The sequence below is a fragment of the Neovison vison genome, chromosome 1 (genome assembly GCF_020171115.1).
Source record: "Neovison vison isolate M4711 chromosome 1, ASM_NN_V1, whole genome shotgun sequence".
Lineage (NCBI taxonomy): Eukaryota > Metazoa > Chordata > Mammalia > Carnivora > Mustelidae > Neogale > Neogale vison.
The window spans coordinates 217,516,680-217,539,237 of NC_058091.1; the positions used below are offsets into that span (position 1 = coordinate 217,516,680).

General features: G+C 36.3%; 1 protein-coding gene across 1 annotated transcript in view; it reads right to left on the reverse strand.

The window, feature by feature from the left end:
* The window catches only part of FCHO2 (FCH and mu domain containing endocytic adaptor 2), a 133,333-nt gene that overhangs the window by 42,986 nt on the left and 67,789 nt on the right, over nt 1-22,558 (reverse strand). Inside the window, exons 9-11 of the mRNA XM_044267358.1 lie at nt 14,841-14,885; nt 11,923-11,995; nt 8,860-8,884 (exon numbers count right to left, since the gene is read on the reverse strand). Of these exons, the coding sequence (XP_044123293.1) occupies nt 8,860-8,884; nt 11,923-11,995; nt 14,841-14,885 (143 nt within the window). The remainder of the gene's footprint in view (nt 1-8,859; nt 8,885-11,922; nt 11,996-14,840; nt 14,886-22,558) is intronic.

A 22,558-nucleotide genomic window follows, 5' to 3' on the forward strand; every position in this document is an offset into this window, starting at 1 on the left:
GGCTGAATCCCAGGGCCCTGAGATTATAACCTGAGTTGAAGGCAGATGCTTAACCAACTGAGTCTCGGAAATAACTTCTAACTTACAAAAAAATACAAGAATAAAACAATTACAAAAAGTTAAAAAAAAAAAAAAAAGATCACCAAGAAATGCCAAGTGATCAGTGGAATTGGAGAGCCAATATTCTTCTACTGGTAAAGTTTGCTGTTCTTCCTCCATTCACCTGCTGAAGCTCATCAAAAGGAACATGAAGGATAATCTCACAGGCACAGCATAAAATCATGGAGAACTAAAACAGAATTTACATGGCTACAGCTTCCAATCTGAATAAAAAACCTACTGTAGCCAGCAGTGAGTTTAGCTAACAGGCTGAACTAAAATCTAGAAATGAAAATCTAATAGTATAAAGAGCAGATTCCATATACTAAAAAGATGACAAGTATATAGTTACATCCCTAGAACTGGAGTACTTTGAGTTCTATATATTGCCTGCTTATATGCAAATAATATTTAAAAATATTTAAAAAAATAAACTTTACCAAATGTGAATTCATTAAACATCAGAATTAAGGTTCCTTTTAAAAAATTTTTGATAGAGGTTTTTTGGTTTTTTTTTTAAAGATTTTATTAACTTATTTGTCAGAGAGAGAGCAACGCACAAGCAGGCAGAGTGGCAGGCAGAGGCAGAGAAAGAAGCAGGTTCCCCGCCGAGCAAAGAGTCTGATGCAGAACTGGATCCCAGGACCCTGGGATCATGACCTGAGATGATGGCAGCAGTTATAACCAACTGAGCCACCCAGGCACCCCAGAATTAAGGTTTTTATAAAATACCTGATTTTTATTCCCATCACCCTAGAAACATACCAGATATTTAAGCCCCTAGAAATTCTAAGGATATGCTGATACTACTTTTAAATTTGTTTACAGTGTATTATTTAGTACAATGCAATAATTTCAAATAATACTGAGCCATTTTCTATAGGGCTGAATAAGCTGCTTATGGATCAACCTCTTGAAGATTATAACTACAAACTCTGGTCAAAAAAAACTATCTGGGGACGCCTGGGTGGCGCAGTTGGTTGGACGACTGCCTCCGGCTCAGGGCGTGATCCTGGAGTCCCGGGATCGAGTCCCACATCAGGCTCCCAGCTCCATGGGAAGTCTGCTTCGCTCTCTGACCTTCTCCTCGCTCATGCTCTCTCTCACTGTCTATCTCTCTCAAATAAATAAATAAAATCTTTAAAAAAAAAAAAAAAAAAAAAAAAAAAAAAACTATCTGAATAAAGGACTAGTGTCAAAAATCTATAAAGAACTTAGCAAACTCAACACCCAAAGAACAAATAATCCAAACAAGAAATGGGCAGAGGACATGAACAGACGTTTCTGCAAAGAAGACATCCAGATGGCCAACAGACACATGAAAAAGTGCTCCATATCACTCGGCATCAGGGAAATACAAATCAAAACCACAATGAGATATCACCTCACACCAGTCAGAATGGCTAAAATCAACAAGTCAGGAAATGACAGATGCTGGCGAGGATGCGGAGAAAGGGGAACCCTCCTACACTGTTGGTGGGAATGCAAGCTGGTGCAACCACTCTGGAAAACAGCATGGAGGTTCCTCAAAATGTTGAAAATAGAACTGCCCTATGACCCAGCAATTGCACTACTGGGAATTTACCCTAAAGATACAAACGTAGTGATCCAAAGGGGCACGTGCACCCGAATGTTTATAGCAGCAATGTCCACAATAGCCAAACTATGGAAAGAACCTAGATGTCCATCAACAGATGAATGGATCAAGAAGATGTGGTATATATACACAATGGAATACTATGCAGCCATCAAAAGAAATGAAATCTTGCCATTTGCGACAACATGGATGGAACTAGAGCGTATCATGCTTAGCGAAATAAGTCAAGCGGAGAAAGACAACTATCATATGATCTCCCTGATATGAGGAAGTGGTGATGCAACATGGGGGCTTAAGTGGGTAGGAGAAGAATCCATGAAACAAGATGGGATAGGGAGGGAGACAAACCATAAGTGACTCTTAATCTCACGAAACAAACTGTGGGTTGTGGGGGGGAGGGGGGTTGGGAGAAGGGGGGTAGGGTTATGGACATTGGGGAGGGTATGTGCTTTTGGGTAAATTGGAAGGGGAGATGAACCATGAGAGACTATGGACTCTGAAAAACAATCTGAGGGGTTTGAAGTGGCCGGGGGGTGGGAGGTTGGGGTACCAGGTGGTGGGTATTATAGAGGGCACAGCTTGCATGGAGCACTGGGTGTGGTGAAAAAATAATGAATACTGTTTTTCTGAAAATAAATAAATTGGAAAACAAACAAACAAACAAACAAACAAAAAACAAGATGGGATAGGGAGGGAGACAAACCATAAGTGACTCTTAATCTCACGAAACAAACTGTGGGTTGCTGGGGGGAGGGGGGTTGGGAGAAGGGGGGTAGGGTTATGGACATTGGGGAGGGTATGTGCTTTTGGGTAAATTGGAAGGGGAGGTGAACCATGAGAGACTATGGACTCTGAAAAACAATCTGAGGGGTTTGAAGTGGCGGGGGGTGGGAGGTTGGGGTACCAGGTGGTGGGTATTATAGAAGGCACAGCTTGCATGGAGCACTGGGTGTGGTATAAAAATAATGAATACTGTTTTTTCTGAAAATAATAAATTGGAAAAAAAAAACCTATCTGAAGGTACTAGAGAGTGAACTAGAGGAACCATTTAGAAAGTCACACAAAATTATATGCTAAAAGACTATAAATAGATCATAATGGCGTTCTTAAAAAGGTTCAAATAACCCACAGGGAAAACAGGAAAAAGAAAACAAAATGAAAAGCAAAGCAAAACAAAACCAGGAAACAAAAAATAAAATGACATACTTGGCCCTGATAGGTCAATAATTATGTTAAGTAGAAATTGTCCAAATGTAACAAAAGACAGATTGAAAGACGAGATTAAAAACATGACCCTAGGGACGCCTGGGTGGGTTGAGCCGCTGCCTTCGGCTCAGGTCATGGTCCCAGGGTTCTGGGATCGAGTCCCACATCGGGCTCCTTGCTCGGCGGGGAGCCTGCTTCTCCCTCTGCCTCTGCCTGTGCTCACTCGCTCTCTCTCCCTCTGTCTCTGACGGATAGATGGATAAAATCTTTAAAAAAAAAAAAAAAAATGACCCAACTAGATGCTATCTATATAGCATATAAGAAACTCACTTCATATATAACAACATAAATAGGTTGAAAGGAAAATAATTTTTAAAATATACCATGTAAACATTTTTAAAAGGTTGGGGAGAGAGAGAATGACTGTCCTTCTGTTAAATAAAACAGACTTCAAAAAGAAAATTACCAGGGTCAAAGAAGGATACTGGATCCATACAAAAACCTATATATCTTCAAAGCAGCTTTTTTCTAATAGCCAAAAACTAGAAATAACTAAATGTCCTATAATAGGTAAGTGGTTGGGGCACCTGGGTGGCTCAGTGGGTTATGGCCTCTACCTTCGGCTCAGGTAATGATCCCAGGTTCCTGGGATCGAGCCCCGCATCAGGCTCTCTGCTCGGCGGGGAGCCTCCTTCCTCCTCTCTCTCTGCCTTCCTCTCTGCCTACTTGTGATCTCTGTCAGATGAATAAATAAAATCTTTAAAAAAAAATAGGTAAGTGGTTACAGCAAAATTTAGTAGACCTGTATCATGGAATACTATTCAACAAACAACTATTCATATACACAATAATCCAGAAGAAACTGAAGAATTATGCTGTATGAAAAAAGCCAATCTGAAAAGGTTTTAATAGGATTCCACTTAGATAACATTCTTGAAATGATGATAATATAGCAACAGAGAAAAGAGGAGCAGTTGCCAGAAGGGTGGTGATGGAAGAGAAATGGCTGTAAAAGATAATCCACACAGAAGACCCTTGTGATAATGGAAATGTTCTTCTTTGTATTAGTGTCAACATCCCAGTTGTGATACTATACTGTATATCTGCAAGAAGTCATTGGGCAAAAGCAGGTGAAAGGTACCCTGAATTGCTCTGTACTATCTTTGAAACTTGCTGTAAATTGATTACTTCAAAATAAATCACGATACTCAGTATATTAGGTTTTCAGTGCTAAAACTATTCATAGAAAATTGATACTAATAAAAACTTACACAATACCTATTTACACCTTTGTCCACTAAATCCATGATTTCTATTTAAAGATCCTACACTGCCAGAGCAAAACACAAGGCCAAAGCAGTATGAAGAAAAGAACAGTTAACTTCACCTAATAATCTTAAAAGGCAGATTTGGACAGTGGTGGTAGTGATTTAAAACAACAGGCTTGGGGGCGCCTGGGTGGCTCAGTGGGTTAAGCCGCTGCCTTCGGCTCAGGTCATGATCTCAGTGTCCTGGGATCGAGTCCCGCATCGGGCTCTCTGCTCTGCAGGGAGCCTGCTTCCTCCTCTCTCTCTCTCTGCCTGCCTCTCTGCCTACTTGTAATCTCTCTCTGTCAAATAAATAAATAAAATCTTTAAAATAAAAAAAAAAACAGGCTTGGAGAGAGCTCTCTAGTTAGTGGAATATAACTCAATCTCTGTTTACAACGGGGAGACTGGCTAAAACTAAATGAAAAGAGCAATTCACACTTACTTGGTCAACCTTTAAAAGTTACAGTCCCTCAAAATTACACAGACCATTTAAAAAAGGAACAGAAGTTGAGCAATAATTCCCCTCACGAGGGAGACTATGGATGTTTTTTAAGTAATTATTAAGACTAGCCATAGGGGAGCCTGTCAGGCTAAGTCAGTAAAGCAAGCAACTTTTGATTTCAGGGTCATGAGTTCAAGTCCCAAATAGGCCTATGTTTAAAAAAAATAAATAATAAAGACGAGCCATAAAAAAAGGTCATAAATAGGCCATAAATAAATAATAATAGGCTATAAATAAAACAAATACTGAAAGCCTTTTCTCCCTACAGAAAACCACTGTAATCCTGTTCCCCAAAGGTAACCAAAATTAAGATTAAATATCTCGTAACACATTCTTTAATAAAAAAAAAAAAGAACAAAGATATCTACCCACTTATATTTTTAAAACAGCATTTACTTAAAATATCATACTTGCTTTTCTTTAGTAAGGTCTTTCCATATCAGCAGGCAGGGTAACCTAATTCTATAACATCGGACTATTACAGTGAATGTTTAATAATTTATTTAACCAATGTCCATTCTGATGGGTATTTTCAATCTTGAGTTAATATAAACAATGCTGAAATAAACATCTGTTTCTACTTCTCCCTTCCTCCTTCTAGTCTCCCTTACCCAGGGAGGACACATTCCCACACCCCAGTGGATGCCTGAAACTAGGGATAATAATGAATCCTATATACACTATGTTTTTTCCCTATACATACACATCTATGATAAAGTTCAATTTATAAATTAGACATGGTAAGAGTTTTTTTCAAAGCACAATAAGATATTAGTAACAAGAAGTAATAATAAAACAGAACTGTTATAACAATATACTATAAGGTGGCGCCTGGGTGACTCAGTGGGTTAAAGCCTCTGCCTTCGGCTCAGGTCATGATCCCAGGGTCCTGGGATCAAGCCCCACTGTCGCCCTCAGCCAGCAAGAACAACAATCAGCCTTGTATGGTGTTAATGCTTCATCCCCTTATTTTGTCAACTTCTTTAGCTTATATGTTGCAGGGTGACCAATAAGGGGCCAAGCAATGGGGAGAGCCAATGAGAGTCCTGTTACTATGCTGATTAAATTTGAAACAGCCAATGACTATGTCCTCCTTTAGGCGAGCTTCACCAGAACGTTCGTTGTTTACTTGCAGCGTATTTTGCTGGCAGTGAGCCAAGTGCCATCTTGTAATGGCGGGGACTTTCCCCACCGGAGGCGGTCCCCGACACCCCACATCAGGCTCTCTGCTCAGTGGGGAGCCTGCTTCCTCCTCTCTCTCTGCCTACCTCTCGTTCTACTTGTGATCTCTATCAAATAAATTAGTAAAATCTTTAAAATATATATATATATATATACTATAATAACAGTAATGTGAGGGAGTGCCTGGGTGGCTCAGTCAGTTAAGCACCTGGGTTTGCCTCAGGTCATGATTCCAGAGTGCTGGAACAGAGCCCCACATCATCTAGGCGCCTCCCTCTCCCTCTGTTCCTCCCCCGGCTCTCTAATAAATAAATAAAATCTTTCAAAAAAAAAAAAGTTATCTGGATATGGTCTCTCAAAATATCTTATTTTACCATACTCACCCTTCTTGTGATGATGTGATATATAATAAAATACCTATATGATGAGATGACATGAGGTGAACGATGTAGTAGGCATTGTGATGTAGCGTTAGGCTACTAATGACCTTCTGATGATATATCAGAAGGAGGATCATCTGCTTCTGAACCATGACTGACCATGAGTTAACTCCAACCATGGAAAGCAAAACCTCAGGGGTGGGGTGGGGGAGGGAATGACTACTGTGTGCATTTACCTTGGTCAATCACATACATATAGTTTGTGAATATATCTGTAATGGTAAACCTCAAGCAGTAGGGCTGGAGAGTCAAAAAAGAACTTGCAGGGTGCCTGAGTGGCTTCAGTAGGTTAAAGCCTCTGCCTTCAGCTCAGGTTATGATCCCGGGGTGCTGGGATCGAGCCCCACGTCGGGCTCTCTGCTCAGCGGGGAGCCTGCTTCTCCCACCCCCTCTGCCTGCCTCTCTACCTACTTGTGATTTCTGTTTGTCAAATAAATAAATAAATATTTTTTTAAAAAAAAAAAAGAACATGCATTTCTTATTTGAGAAGACACTGCCAAACTACCTAGAAGACAGATTATATCAATTTACATTCCTACCAATATACCAAAACCTTTGTCAATATGATAGGTAAATATAGGAATTTCATTCTAATTTGCATCTGAATGAGACTACTATTCTGAACAACATTTCTTATGGTTATTTATCACTTCTATTTCTTTTTATAAAAAATAGCCTGATTTTTACCTTTTCTTTTTTTTAAAGATTCCATCCATTTATTTGACAGACAGAGATCACAAGTAGGCAGAGAGGCAGGCAGAGGCAGGGGAGTAGGAAGCAGGCTCCCCGCTAAGCAGAGAGCCCAATGTGGGGCTTGATCCCAGGACCCTGGGATCATGACCTAAGCCGAAGGCAGAGGCTTTAACCCACTGAGCCACCCAGGTGCCCCGAAAAATAGCCCATTTTTATAATGTTCTTATTCTACTGGGACATTGCTCACCTTTGATAATGATTTGTATAAACTCTACAAAGTAAAGTAGCCCCTTATTACATATCTTGCAAATATACTCTGCCAATTTATCTTCACTGAATCAAATTCTTCTATTTTTTGTAATTTTAGATGTTTTCTTTCTACACAAATTTATCAATAATTTCTTATATGGCATTAGCCTTATGCATCCTCTTTAAAAGTTCTTTTCTAATTAATTGTTCTGACTAGAAGCTCAAATTTGGTTAGTATTTTTTTTTTTAAGATTTTATTTATTTGTCAGAGAGAGAGGAGCAAGAGTGAGCACAGGCAGACAGAGTGGCAGGCAGAGGCAGAGGGAGAAACAGGCTCCCTGCCAAGCAAGGAGCCTTATGTGAGACACGATCCCAGGAGGCTGGGATCATGACCTGAGCCGAAGGCAGCTGTTTAACCAACTGAGCCACCCAGGCGTCCCCAAACTTGGTTAATATTGATCATTATAGAATAGTATCAATGAGCTAAGAGGATTACAAATGTTATATTTAAGGGAGTATATATAAAACAAGAAGTATTAAAGTATTTAATTCAATACTGCAATCATCAAATAAATGCTACACATAAATAATTCCAAAATGAAATGCATGATGAATACTGAAGGAAATGTCAAACACATCTGTTAACTTTTTCATTAATTAGTAAGCCAAGTGTATCAAAACAGACAATTGGTAAATTAAATGTAGTTCTAAAACACTGGATAATTTTAACCCTAGAGCTCACTAGAAATCTAATTCTCTACTTTCACTTTACATTTATTAACAAAACATAAATTTCTTATTTTAAAGAAAATATACTAGGTTTTATTTAAGTTACATAAAACACACTATTTCACAAAATATCTTTATCCTGATACACCATTATGCTGTAAAAGATCAAAATGACGTGGGACCAAAAGAAACAGTAATTATATAAGCAAGAACAAGCAAAGGAGACAGACAGCTTGACTCTACTACACTTAGCAACATAACCAGTCTAATGAACAATTTGAGAAATGTGTCTGTCTATATATTAGACTATTTTGTAAATCTACTCTCACACTGTAACTTATTTGGAGCTCCATTTAATGCCTTCCTCAATTACATACAAAGAAATATATTTAAATAAAAAATATAAGCGAAAGTTCTACAAGCAAAAAGCACAGAAAAATACTGACCATGATTGTTGTATTTTTTTAAACTGGTAATCTATTAAAATTCAAATACTTGAATAGATAAAAATAACATTTTAATGATGAGGAACATTACTAAGAGCATCACATTTTAAAATAAAGTATACAGATCTGAGAGCTGGCATATTTCCCAAGAAAAGGCAATATGGTATAGTACCACTCAAATTTTAAAAGTAAAATGTACTTTACAAAGGTAGGTAGAACTACTTTCTATTTAATAGGAAAGCATCTAGTAATATACAGCCAAAAATGCACCTGTAAAATAATTTTAATAGTAAATTTATAGTATTTTTCTTGGAAAGACTTGTTAACAACTCAACCCAAATATACTGGTTATTTCCTAATGAAAATAGCTAATATGGATGGTTTATATCAAATAAAATCAACTTACAAGTGAATCTGCATCAGGGCATTCCCTATTAAAATAAACAAAATATTAGAAACAATCAACTATTAGAACTATCTATAATTCTAGTATATTGAATGTGTTTACCTTGTTATTTAAACATAACTTTTATTTAAACTTTACAAATATATTTAGAAAAATCAAATCATGAGGATTAAAATATACCAAATGATTTTAAAGTTCAAAAGAAGGCAATCCAATATCCACAATACGTGGCAAATAAAACTTACACAGCTTGCAAGTATTTTAAAAACTTGGACTTCAAAAGCACTTCTTTTTCATAAATATACACATGAATCATATAAAGGAAGCTGCCAGTCCTACAAGGATTGCTCCTGGCTTTTAAATAACACTTTACAATATATTCTTGAAAAACTTCAGTTTTATTTGAAGTAATATCCATAGCTAGCATATATATAGAGAAGCCAAACCATTTTTCTCCAAATATATTAAATAAGTAGTCAGAATTCCACTTAAAAAATCTAAGTCTAATATATAAAACTGGTATTTTATCATTTAACTGATAAATATTAATTTGGATATAAGCTAGAAAAGAAGTGCTTTGAATGTAAAATTAAAACATAAAGTAGACCAACTTTATCAACCAAATAAAGACCTAAATCCATAAAGACATTGAGGCCATGAGGAATAAGGTTAGAAAGACTTCTATATACATATTGTTTAACAAATTCACTAACAAAAATTAGAATGAACATTTAAAAGGCATTTGGATTAGTTACATATTCAGTGGCCTGAGACAGTTAATGCATATATAGTATCAGAATCCACCACTTTAATAAGAGACTGAAAACACACATATTAGGTATACCTTGAGAGTCCAATGAACAGTAATAAAATGTACTAAATTAATATATAGGATAAACAGGTCATCTCTACCCAAAGACTAAAGCACAAACCAGAAAAAAATCTACAAATTGAAGAATTTTGTTAAAGAAAGACAGGATGGAACAGACTGAAATAATGAAAAAAAAGATGACTACACTGCTCTTAATCCAAATGAAAGCACCAAAGAGGGTAAATGTAAGCCTCTTGTATCTTTATAGCCACTTAAATGTCACTCAAAATTCCAAGTTTTGAAAAAGAGCTTCCTTTTTACTGGTACATTCCTATGCATACTCTTAAGGATATGTTCCAGAAAAGGCACCATAAGAAAAAATTCAATCCCTCTACAGAATCAAATAATTTAAGATACTGGAGCAATTCTACTTCCTTCTTTTTTAAAAAAGATATACTTTAAATATAAAAGTGTCAAAGTTTCAAACAGTTTATTCTCTGGCTTTCAGCCAGAGCTCACCAGTCTTTGTGTCAAAGCACTCATCTGTTTGCTTTCACAGTGGGCTGCAAAGAGACCTACAGTTGAAGCCCCAGGAAGAGCAAGCCCTGAGAAAGCTCTGAGCAGGACCCGTCTTCCACAACTGCTGGCATTTCAAAGCCTTCAGGCTACTGGAAGAAGCATGTCAAGAGCCTCAGGCATTTCAAACAAAGCGGTTTCTAACAGTTTTCCTGCCTCCAAGTGTTGAAAGAAAGCAATCATGGTACAGTTGTTTAATTAAGCACTGGTTTTTGGCTCTGCTCTTCTCAGTGTTTGTAAAAACCATTCCAATATCCGAGTGGCCTAATCATGGTACTGGGACATTACTGATCATGAAAAACTATTTTAAAAACACAGAATATGCAAAAATATTCCACGCTGCCTGAATGGACAGCTGTGAAAACCATACATTATAAAAAATATTTGATATTCAGGCCTTTATTTTTTATAATACATCCACAGACAAACTGGCTACATTTATAATTTCACTTACAAATCAACTGTTTAGATTTCCATAAGTATTTCAAATGTTATAAAAAGATTAGATTCCATCTCTTTAACAAAATACCCCCTTCATAAATTCTGAAAAGACATGTGTAGATGAGATGGTAACTACAAATAAAAATTACTCTGCAATTGGTCTTAACTTGTTAACCAAGTAAAACTTAGGAGAAAGGAAGAAACAGACTTAGACACACTGAGAAATTCAAAAAGAATCTAACTAGGCAGAAGGTAGGAACACCCAAAGCACAAACTGTTCTCTTATACTGAAAATATGAGTGCCTATGACAGCTCTGCTAATTATGCTAGAGAAGGAGGGATTTTAGACAAATTTTCACCCAGTGTCACATGGTCAACAAATCATTTAAGATTTGATTAGCATCTTGTCAATATATATAAGGTTGAGTAATTACAGTAAGATAGATTCCAGTCTGTCTCTTGCAAATCATAGTTCTTAGAGATTCTCAACCCCAGGTGTATGTTAGGAATCACACAGATTGCTTAAAACCAAACCAAACAAAAATTATGCTTGGCCTCACGCCTGAGAATCTGGTTTAATTGGTCTGAGGTGGGGCCTGGCATAAATACATCTATTTTAATTTTCCACGTAGTTCTAACTCACAGCCAAGGTAGAAAACTTCACTTACTCAATACTAGTTGAATTTATTGTATGCTAACTATATATTCTGTGTATATTAACTTAATTTAAAAAATACATAAATCATATTTATAGTCCATCCCCCATCTAAAATTGATGACCTAATATAAATGTTTAAAACATGTTAGTGCCTTTGCTCTCCCCTGTTTTCTATTTATGTGTACACATATGCCTATATGTTTAGAGTTGTCTAGAAAGGATTTTCATTAAATTGTTGCCATGGCTTTTTTTTTCTTTGGCATTAAGATATAGAAGAATTTTTAGTTTCCTCTGCACTTCTATTTTTTAAATATGCATGTATGTTTTATAAAAAGGGTACCTTTAAAGTTTCAGTATCAAGGCACTAGAGCTTTCATCTTAAATTTTTAAAATAAGAGAAGTTAATACTTTTATCTAAAGCCAGAGGAGGTAGTACATTTATTTAGAAAAATGTATTTTTTAGACCTTAGACATACATACTTTGAGTTATTTCTGATGGAATTTTTTTCTTCTCAAATTCAAAACAACAGTCTTATTCTTAATAACAGAGGATTCTGACAATATGTAATATACTTACACAGACTCTGCATCCTTTTCCTTTTTAATTATCCCTGGTAAACCAAAAGTCTTTCTTTTCCTTGGTTTTACACCTTAAAATAAATATATATTGTTACAGAAACATAATTGTTGCTGATAAATATATTAAATTCATGAATATCTCTTATATCTTGACACATGATTTGCTTCCGTCAATGCTAAATTTGGATAAAGAAATAAAAGTATCAACTGCTCAACCCTAACATTTAAATCAGAGTCACAATCTAGTCTTTTCTTAACTTAATATGGCCTGCTATGCACCAAAAGGTTATAAAACATTCACTTGATCAACAAAATTCTCTTTTCCTCTAAGTCTCCCCTAAGCATTTGGAGATATCTTAAAACTTCAAAGAAAGTATATTATTTACTAAATTAGACTGTTATAAATGCAGACCAAGTCATGTTTCCTGTGTGGAAGGTCACAAAATATAAATGTGTTGTTTAAAAAAAAAAAAAATGACAGAACAGATCCATTAAGAGTAAACACAGAAAACATATGGCATTCTTTTGCCCATATATAATCTTTAATATAAACACTGCTGTAAGTTGATTCTACCATAAATGAGAAACAAAGATCATCTTTGTTTTGCCTAATTCTTCCTCCTCTTCTTGCATGACAAATTTATTTTTTAGAGATAGTCGTGCTATTGATTGTTGATGGAATTCAGCATTTAAAGCTTAGCTGTTTACTCTGACAGGCAGAGCATACCTAAGATAACTCCTTCCCGTATAGATGAGGAAACCCAAGGTAGTTTTTTGTCTTTTTAACTCAATGTTATACAGCTACTAAATACTATAGTGAGGATTATAATTCAGATGTTTTAGAACATCTAAAATTTCACGCAAAATTAATTCCCTAAATCATACATTTGTATAGCATGCTATATTTTAAAAATCAAATACATTTTTATTCTTACAGAGTAATATTTACTATCTACACTTTTTTTTTTTTTTTAAGATTAGTTACTTATTTGAGAGACTGAGTACAAGCCAGGGGAGGAAGAAGAAGGGAATCCCAAGCTGAGCACAGAGCCTGAAGCAGGGTTTCATCTCACAACCCTCTGATCATGATCTGAGGTGCCACCCAGGTGCCCCAACTACCCACATTTTACAACCAAGAAAGCTGAAGTACAGAGAATTTAAATAACTGTTTACAGGAACTATAAGAAGTTAGGAACTGTAAGAAGTCTAGACACCAGGGCGTGTGGGTGGCTCAGATGGCTAAGTGTCCCACTCTTGATTTCAGCTCAGGTCATGATCTTAGGGTCATGAGATCTTGCCCAGCACTGGGCTCCACACTGGCTGTGGAGCCTGCTTAAGATTCTCTCACTCGGGGTGCCTGGGTGGCTCAGTGGGTTAAAGTCTCTGCCTTCAGCTTAGGTCATGATCCCAGGGTCCTGGGATTGAGCCCCACATCAGGCTCTCTGCTCAGCGGGGAGCCTGCTTCCTCCTCTCTCTCTTCCTGCCTCTCTGCCTACTTGTGATGTCTGTCAGATAAATAAAATCTTAAAAAAAAAAAAGTTTCTCTCTCTCCCGGAAACAGAGTGTATCGTTCTAAGTGAATTCAGTCAGTCAGAGGAAGATGAATACCGTATGATTTCACTCTTACGTGGAATTTAAGAAACAACACAGATGAACACTGGGGAAAGGAAGGAAAAATAAGATAAAGACAGAAAGGGAAGCAAACCATAAGAGACTCTTTTTTTAAGATTTTATTTGAGAGAATGAGAGAGAAAGAGAGAGCATAAGCAGGGGGAGGGGGGAAGCAGACTCCCCACTGAGCAGGGATCCCCAAGTGGGGTTCAATCCCAGGACCCCAGGATCATGACCTGAGCTCAAGACAGATGCTTAACTGACTGAGCCACCCAGGCACTGGAGGAGAGGGAGTGGTGGGATAGGGTAACTGAGGGATTAGACATTAAGGAAGGCACTTGATGTAATGCGCACTGGGTGTTACATGCAACTGATGAAATCACTAAATTCTACTCCTGAAACTAATATTACACTATATGAGAACTTGAATTTAAATAAAATCTTGAAAGGAAAAAAAAAATCCTCTCTCTCTCTCTCTTTCTCCCCCTCTAACCCTCCCTGCCTCAGCCCCTCTCTTAAAGAAAAAAAAGTCTAGGGACCAGAGCCTCTGACTTCTCCAATGAGAACCTTATACACAACAGCAAACCTTTTGTCCAAATTCTAAAATAAATGTTGGAAGGAAAAAAATAGAAGATTGTTTCCAAACTACTTCCAGGAGCTCACAAAGTGACAGAAAATTTGACAAAAATAGCAGGCATCTCTTAGGTTTCCTACTATGAAAATCATCTATTTAAACAGGAAGCCTACCTAGCTGGATCAGAGGAGTGTGGGACTCTTGATCTTGGGGTTGTAAACTCAAGCCCTACATTGGGTGTGTAAGATCTTTAAACAAACAAAGCAAGCAAACAAACAGGAAGGGTTGTGAACCCCTTCTCCAAGTCACATCATCATTCATTTTAAATAATAGTAATAATAACATTAATATATAACCTCATTAATTACTGAAATGTTTCTCACTTTAGAGTAATTCTTACACGTTAATGTGCAGTAATCATTTTTATATTTATGACATGAAAATGTTTAAAATGGATATCAATAAAGAAAACAATCTCATGTATATTTGAAAATAAATACATGCTATATTTCATCTTTTAAGATATATATGCTAACACACTCACTATTCCTTTGGGCAAACCTACTGCTTATTAAGTGAAGAACAGTATCTATAGGTCTTCAAACCACATTCAGATTTTCTGTATCATTCACACCACCGACAGGCTAACACCAATGGATAATAGCCACTCTTTATTTATTCAATAACAGAAGATATTAGCTAGTTAACACTATTACAAGTAGCCAACTTACCTTCAACTGCACTAGCAGGGTCACATTCTTCAAATTCAATAAGGCCTAAACAAACAAACAAAAAACAGATGAACAATTGCAAGTTAAAAAAAAAAAAAAAAAAGCAAGCTGATAGAAAACATTCAGATCAGATCCCATCACAGCTTTTTAACTGACCTGACACAAGCTCTAGTGTTATCTGATAGTGTTAATTATAATATAAATAATAATTTTAAAATTCAAATAATCCTAAAAATGACAAAAATGGAAATGAGCCTATTATTATGACCACAACTTACTGAAAACCTTTTATATAAGATACCGTGGAACTGAAGACACAAACCTAATCTGTAGTTCCAGCTTTCAAGGAGCTTGCAGGATACTTGAGAGAAAACAAGAATAAAAGGCAGTTGCTGAATCCTTGGTTGTATTCATGGGAATGACAGGGGGACCAACATAGTAAATACTACTAGAATCTAAAGCTTGGGAATTTGTCTGTCTAGTAGACTACTGTGCTGTGAAGTGGCAAATATAGGTCTTTAACAAATATCTGCTGAACAAATAAGTGTACCAATTACATAGCAGCTAAATGGTGAGGCTCTAACTATAAAGTCCATCAAGGAATGTGCACTTGTAGTCTGCAGGTAATGGGAAGAGTTTTCATGTGAGGTGATCCATACATGACCCTACAAAGTGGCTTACAAGAAAATTAATTTAGCACTGGTATGAGGGATAGACTACAGAGGGGAAGAAGATGATAAAATAGAAATCAGCTAAAAAACAAAAGAGCCCTAAAATAACAGATCTGCTGAGACAAGCCTTAAGTCCCATGGGATGGTATATTTCATTTACATGTAATACTAAATTATTTAGGTAGTTAAGAAAGTTAGCAAAAAGCATGAATCACTATTCTACTGAAACACCCCAAAGCTAAGTATCAGACTAAAAAATTATCTTCTGTTAAACTGTTAAACTATCATTCTGTTAAACTGTTTTTTTAATACTTAAATTTATGCAAGTCCAGTATTTTTCTGAAATAACTTATTAGCAGTAATAGGTTCAATATATTATTTCAAAAAATTTAAAAACAGAGCTTGGAAAGTGGAAAATGTAAGATTTCGTTATTGGTTCTTCTGAGATGTTAAGCTTAACTGTACCTATATTTAAGTTCATAATCAGAGTTCTCAATGATGATTCCATTGCAAAAGAAAGCCACTGATTAACAAGAAAAATTTCTCTACAAGTAGAACACCTAAAAATACTGGCTAAAATGTCCTTTTTCTTGACGAAATCTAAGATCTACTTCTTCAGTTCTGGTTTCTATTCAAACAGAATACATTAACATTTAGGGATAAGCAAAATAACTTTATTTTAAAAAACTCATAAAAGAGAGTTGATAAACAAGGTCCTAATCAATTAATTAGCAATACCTTTCTTACTACAGTATTCTTATGATATATATCATGTGACTAAAAAAAGAAACAATACATTCACTACTTTCATCCAAAAAACCTTGGAACCAGAACATGGCCTAATTAAAAATTTAAAGACTTCAAGTCCACTCTGCAAATCTGGAAGCTAAGATTCATTAAATGAGCTTGTTGTTAAAATCCATTAGAGGCTTAAGTTAACAGTTTACAAAGAGATGAAACTGAAAGATCAATAAAGGCAAAGAACTGTAGTATGTCCATCTAATAATTAGCAACTAGGTGATGTAAAAATTATAAAGAATGAAAAATCTCTTCCTAAATTACCAACAGTTTATTATTTATTATTAGCTTTATCACTTACTTAACTTAAGGTTACATAAACCTTACTTAACTTAAGGTTACATAAACCTTAAGAGACTGTGACCACCTATCAAATAATCTGGGAGCTCCTACAACTACACATCGCATAATCTATGACCAGTAATTATTTACAGAATCTTGAATACTCAAGCCATGGACTTATTCTAGAGAGAAAAAAAAAAAAAAAAAAACATCAGTGCCAAACAAATTGCATTATTTACAAATATTTTAAAACAGAACATCTAGAAAGACTTTTATAACATCATTTTAGCAAATATGATATACATTCTTTTAAGATTTTTGGATGTTTTCATATATACGAAAATAGCAAAGGCATCCCTTAACTCTACCAAAATTTCCTCAAACAAAATTCTATGTTTTTTTTCCTCACATAACCTTTTGCCTATACTAGATATATGTTATATGTTGACTGCTTTTCCTTTATCTTTTCTAAACATCCTCTTAAAATTCATTTGGAATAGGGAAATGCCCAATAAAAATAAACTATTCAAAATGACAAACACTTGTGAAATATAAGATGCCACATCCTTTCGAACTGTAAAATACATACAAATGTTTTAAAATGAGTACCTTCAGCACATAAGTTTTTCTATTAAAGACAAATATGAAGATTTCTGGTATAATATAACTAAAAATACCTTTAAAAAATTAACTCATGCATGAAAAAGATTTTATCAAATGGCATATGCTCCACAGGCTGTTTCACATGGCAAAGCTTTGCGTGCCTGGCTCTGTGCCAGCTGACAGCTCAGCTGGATAGCAATGCACATTCTGACTCCCCTTGTAGCATGTCACTTCTGAAATGTTTCACAAGTAGAAAGTTTATTCAGTATCTCCCTCAAATGCAGTCCACTGCCCATCATTCTGCTATTTAATCATAAGACAAGTTACTTTTTTTGACAGTCCCAAAGCCAGAGTGAGACCCAGAAAGAATAGTTTGCTACAACTGGAATTTCAACTGTTTTAGGCTCAATTAATTCTGTTGTCAAAATAAATAACTGCTCTTAGTGCTTTGATTTTATGCTGGGCCACAAGGGCAATTTAATTTGTATAAAAGCAAGTAAGACCACGTTGGCTCTGTCTCCTGCTGCTCTTTTACACATTATATAAAAATGCCATCATGAGTTCAATTAAAGGCAGACCTCCACAAGGTCAACAATAAAGTAAAACAATTCTTACAGAGGATTTTTCTTTAATCATCAGGTAGGAATAAATTATTGCTACAAAGAAAAAAAAGAGAAAGTCAACAACCTAAAGAATTCATCCAATTCTAATATGGATCAGAACTTTTAAGAAATGTTACAGTAGGAAAGACAATTTAATAGCAATCTTTAATCAACAGAAACATTTTGTGGATGAGGTACAGTATTTTAAAAAGTAAAATACTTACTAGTTCCCACTGTTTTGAAACTATTTCTAAATCTCAGGCTACCAACAGGGCAAATTTGCAATTCTGTCTAGTTAATAACTGGCCTGAAAACTGAAACAGTAAGTCTGGGCTACACAAATCAACCATATTTCTGCATATGCCCAACTCAAACCATAGAACACTTGGTTCTATTAGAAGCCAAAATAAAATATATGAACATGCCCAGATTCCAAGTCTAATAGTAAGAATGATAATAATAGGGGCTGAGGAGGGAACTATGACACTGGAGAGTGGGAGAGGGGTGGGGGACAGTTAGTCATGACAACGGAAGTCAATGACTAAAGTTCAAGCTCACTCCTGGGCCTACAGAATGCAACACAGCCACATTCCTAGACGCCTGGGATGGTGAACTCAGGCAAGCTAACATGAAAAACAACATCAAACTCCAGTACTGGTGATGTACAAAGGGCATGGACACTCAAGTTCTCCTTTTGCTACCTGCCTGCTGGCTATTTACCTTAAACTAGTTACTCTACTTGAACCTAGATTGTACCTTTTTTTTTTTTTTTTTTTTTTTAAAGAGAGAAAGAGATTGAGAGCATGAGCTAAGGGAGAGACAGAGGGAAGGAGAGAATCCCAAGCAGACTACCCACTAAGCACAGAGCTAAACACAGGGCTGGATCCCATGACCGCAAGATTCATGACCCCAACCGAAATCAACAAGAGTCGGATGCTTAAGCGACTGAATCACCCAGGTACTCCTAGATTATACCATTTTTATAAATGCAATGGCAGAAAATAGCCTTTTGCCATATATGCTTTCCTTTTCTCTAAAAGCACCTGTACACACAGAGAGGGTTTTTCCCCCCTTTTTTAGCTTGTTAAATCATTTGAATGTTAAGTTGCAACATCAATGCTACTTCACTTCAGGAAGTATTTTAATAAAAGGCCTGTAGAGGGGCACTTGGGTGGCTCAGTGGGTTGGGCCTCTGCGTTCAGCTCAGGTCATGATCCCAGAATCCTGGGATCTAGTACCACATTGGGCTCTCTGCTCAGCAGGGAGCCTGCTTCCCCCTCTCCCTCTGCCTGCCTCTCTGCCTACTTGTGATCTCTCTCTCTGTCAAATAAATAAATAAAATCTTAAAAAAAAAAAAAAAAAAGGCCTGTAGAAAGAATTCTCTTAATCCAGTGGTTCCAAATCCCAAAACCTACCTGAATCTCCTAGTGCAATGCTCCCTGCATAAGAATCATCTGGAGAGCTCATTAAACCGGAAATTGCTGTCCCCAACCTCCCCAGTGTCCTATTCAGAAAGTCTAGGTTGGTGTTCAGAATGTACATTTTTAACAAACTCCCAGGTGACTGCAGATGGTCCTGGGATCACACTTTGAGAACTACAGTCCAAGGGAGCCCTTGGGTCCATTGCCAGATATTCACTAATTCTAGACAGTGCTTCTCCAATTTTACTCTACATATAAGCTGCTTGGGGATATTATTAAAATGCAGATTCTTCAAATAAATAAAATGCAGATCCTCTTTCAGTAGGCCTAGGTAGGTTTTGAGACTCTACACTTATAACAAGCATCCAGTGATAAAATGCAGTGGATTCTGAACAATGGCAGCACATTAGACTCAGACGAGGCGTTTTAAAATACAGTGTTATCAAGGATCCACCCTAGACCACTGAAATCAGAATTTCGGGGGCAGTGAACTGTCTGTACATTTTTTTTAAAGAGATGGGGGAGAAGCCAAGAGGGAGAGAGAGAGAGAGAGAAAGCGAAGGAAGGAAAAAAGGAAGGAAAATGAAAGAAAAAAATTTCCATTACTGATTCTTATATGTTCCCAAGGCTCAAGAATCAGTGATGACGCAAACTTAGGAACCATGGTCTTAAATGAAAAATACAGGTTTTTCACTAGGAAATTGCAGTCACTGTAAAACATAAACTTTCAAAATTTCACCTAGTTCTCCAAACAAAGAATCAAAACAGGGAAATATAATCTCCTACACATCCAAAATCTGACACCACCTCCCTATTTGACATACCTCCTAGAGTGAGTCATGTTTTTACTCTCAATGATACTGATAAAACCTTGGGTGATTCTATTCAGCTCACTATTATCTCTTTTTCCTGGGAATTTCCCCCTCTCCCACAAGTGGTGCAGAAGCCATGTTTATACCACATGACCTAGTCAGAACTAAGTTAGAAAAATTACCTGATCCAAGATTACCTGGACCAGATTCTTTCTCCCAGAAATCTGTAAAGGGACAAAAACCTGGGTTAATTCTGAGCTGTGGCTGCAATTAAAAAATAAATAGAAGTACCTAGAAATTACAGACAGGTCACCAGTTGTCACGTGCCTGGAAAAACAAAGAAAGCCATTGTGCAAAGAAGAAAATAAAGCAGTAGATATAAAAAGACTGAATAAAGGAAAATGATACATAGTGCTCCCACAGGTTTGGGTTTCCTTCTGCAGCCTGGCTATATTCCTGATTTTGGATACCTCAGTTTCTTTGCAATAAATTTCCTTTTAAGTTCAACGTGGTTTAAGCTAGCTTCTTTTACATACTGCAAAAAGAACTAAAATTCTGCCCTTATTATGCACATGTAAAAACTGTCATCAGCTTACCTTAACTTTTTTTACTTCTACTTTGTGGCCAGAGTTTATACATTTAATATTTTTAGTGGCTACTTCAAATTAATGCAATAAGCTTTTCTTAAACAAAGCCTGCTCATATTTTAATCTTCACTTCACAATTTAGATTATAAGAATCAATTACTATGCTGTGATATTACTGCAGATGGAGTAATTGCAAGATGTCAGAATAAATCATTTCTGAAAGAAGAAGAGCAGAATCAGCTTTTTTGAAAATAGATTATATACTATTATGAGGTACACAATTCTGATGCAGTATGATATACCTACTACTATACTACACAGAAAGTATATTTTCTAACACAGGAATGGACAAATATTTTCTGCAAAGAGTGAATATTTTAGACTTTGCGGGCCGTAAGATCTCTCATAACTACTGTCCTCTGCTGTTACAGTATAAAAGGTGCCACAGACAATACATAAACTTAAGTGCAACTGTTCAAAACTACTTTTCTGGACAATGATATCTAAATTTTCTACTTTTTGTGTATTACAAAAATACTCTTTTGATCCCCCCATCATTTAAAAACATAAACCAATTCTTTGCTTGTAAACCTGTACAAGCTGCTATAATCCAACTCTAAAATAAGCAGCACCAAACTTAACTCAATGGCCATAGTTTGCTGATTCCTGCTTGAAAAGATAGAGAAGAAAATCATTCAGTTCCATTCAGAGGCATAGTTCTATGCCTCTGCCTTGAGTAACCAGACACAACAGGTAAAGGTGTACTTCCTTACAGAAAGAAGTTTTGGGGGTTTTTGTGGTGGGGGGGTTGGGGTTTTGTTTTTTGGGGTTTTGTTTTGTTTTGTTTTGTTTCCAGAAGTTTTTTCTATTTTACTTTTTTGGAGAGTTCTCCTCTTTTACTTTCTGTTTGTAAAGAAATCTACATTATCCTCTTCTCTAATCATATCATGAAAGAGGATGATTCCTCTAAGTCATTCCCCCAAACTATGAAATAGGAAACTCAAGAAATCACAGCCTAACTCGTGTGGTCTGTGGGTCTTGTCTCTTTTTAGCTATTTTTAATTTTACATTCTACACAAGCATTTTTGCTTCTCTGATTTTAAAAAAAAACTTTGGTGGGGGAGTGGTAGGAAGCTCTATTTGTACATTTGGCATTATTCCAAATCCTTGAGAGCTCTATAAAGATGACCTTAAATTTTTTTTTAAATTATTTGCTTTATACTATACTTTAAAATAATAAACATAGGAGTGCCAGGGTGAATAGTCAGTCAAGCAGCTGACTCTTGAGTTCAGTTCAGGTCATGATCTCAGGGTCCTGGGATAGAGCGCCCTCCCCAACTCTACCCTCAGCAGGGAGTCTGCTTAAGATTCTCTCTCCTTCTCCCTTTGCTCCTCCCACCACTGCTCACTCATTTGCATGTATGTGCTTTCTCTCTAAAATAAATAAATCTTTTTTAAAAATAAATATAAAATAATAAACATAATGTAGAAGCTAAATTCTCCAAATATCTAAACTAATCGATTTCATTTAGGCAGTATGACCAAAGGAATCTTATTTTTCCTTTTTCATTTGTGGCTGATTGTTTTTCATGTGTACCTTTCTCAGGATTTTCGTATTTTTTTTTTTAAGATTTTATTTTTTTATTTATTTGACAGAGAGAGGGAGATCACAAGGAGGCAAAGAGGAAGGCGGAGAGGGGGAAGCAGGCTCCCCGCTGAGCAGAGAGCCCGATGCAGGGCTCAATCCCAGGACCCTGAGATCATGACCTGAGTCGAAGGCAGAGGCTTAACCCACTGAGCCACCCAGGCACCCTAGGATTTTCATATTTTTATCTTTAAACACAGCATAATCCCTGGATGTCCTCAAATGAGAGCTATAAACCTATATCATTATATAATGAAAATACAGGTAAGTTTTTCAGCAAAGTCTTTTATTTAAACA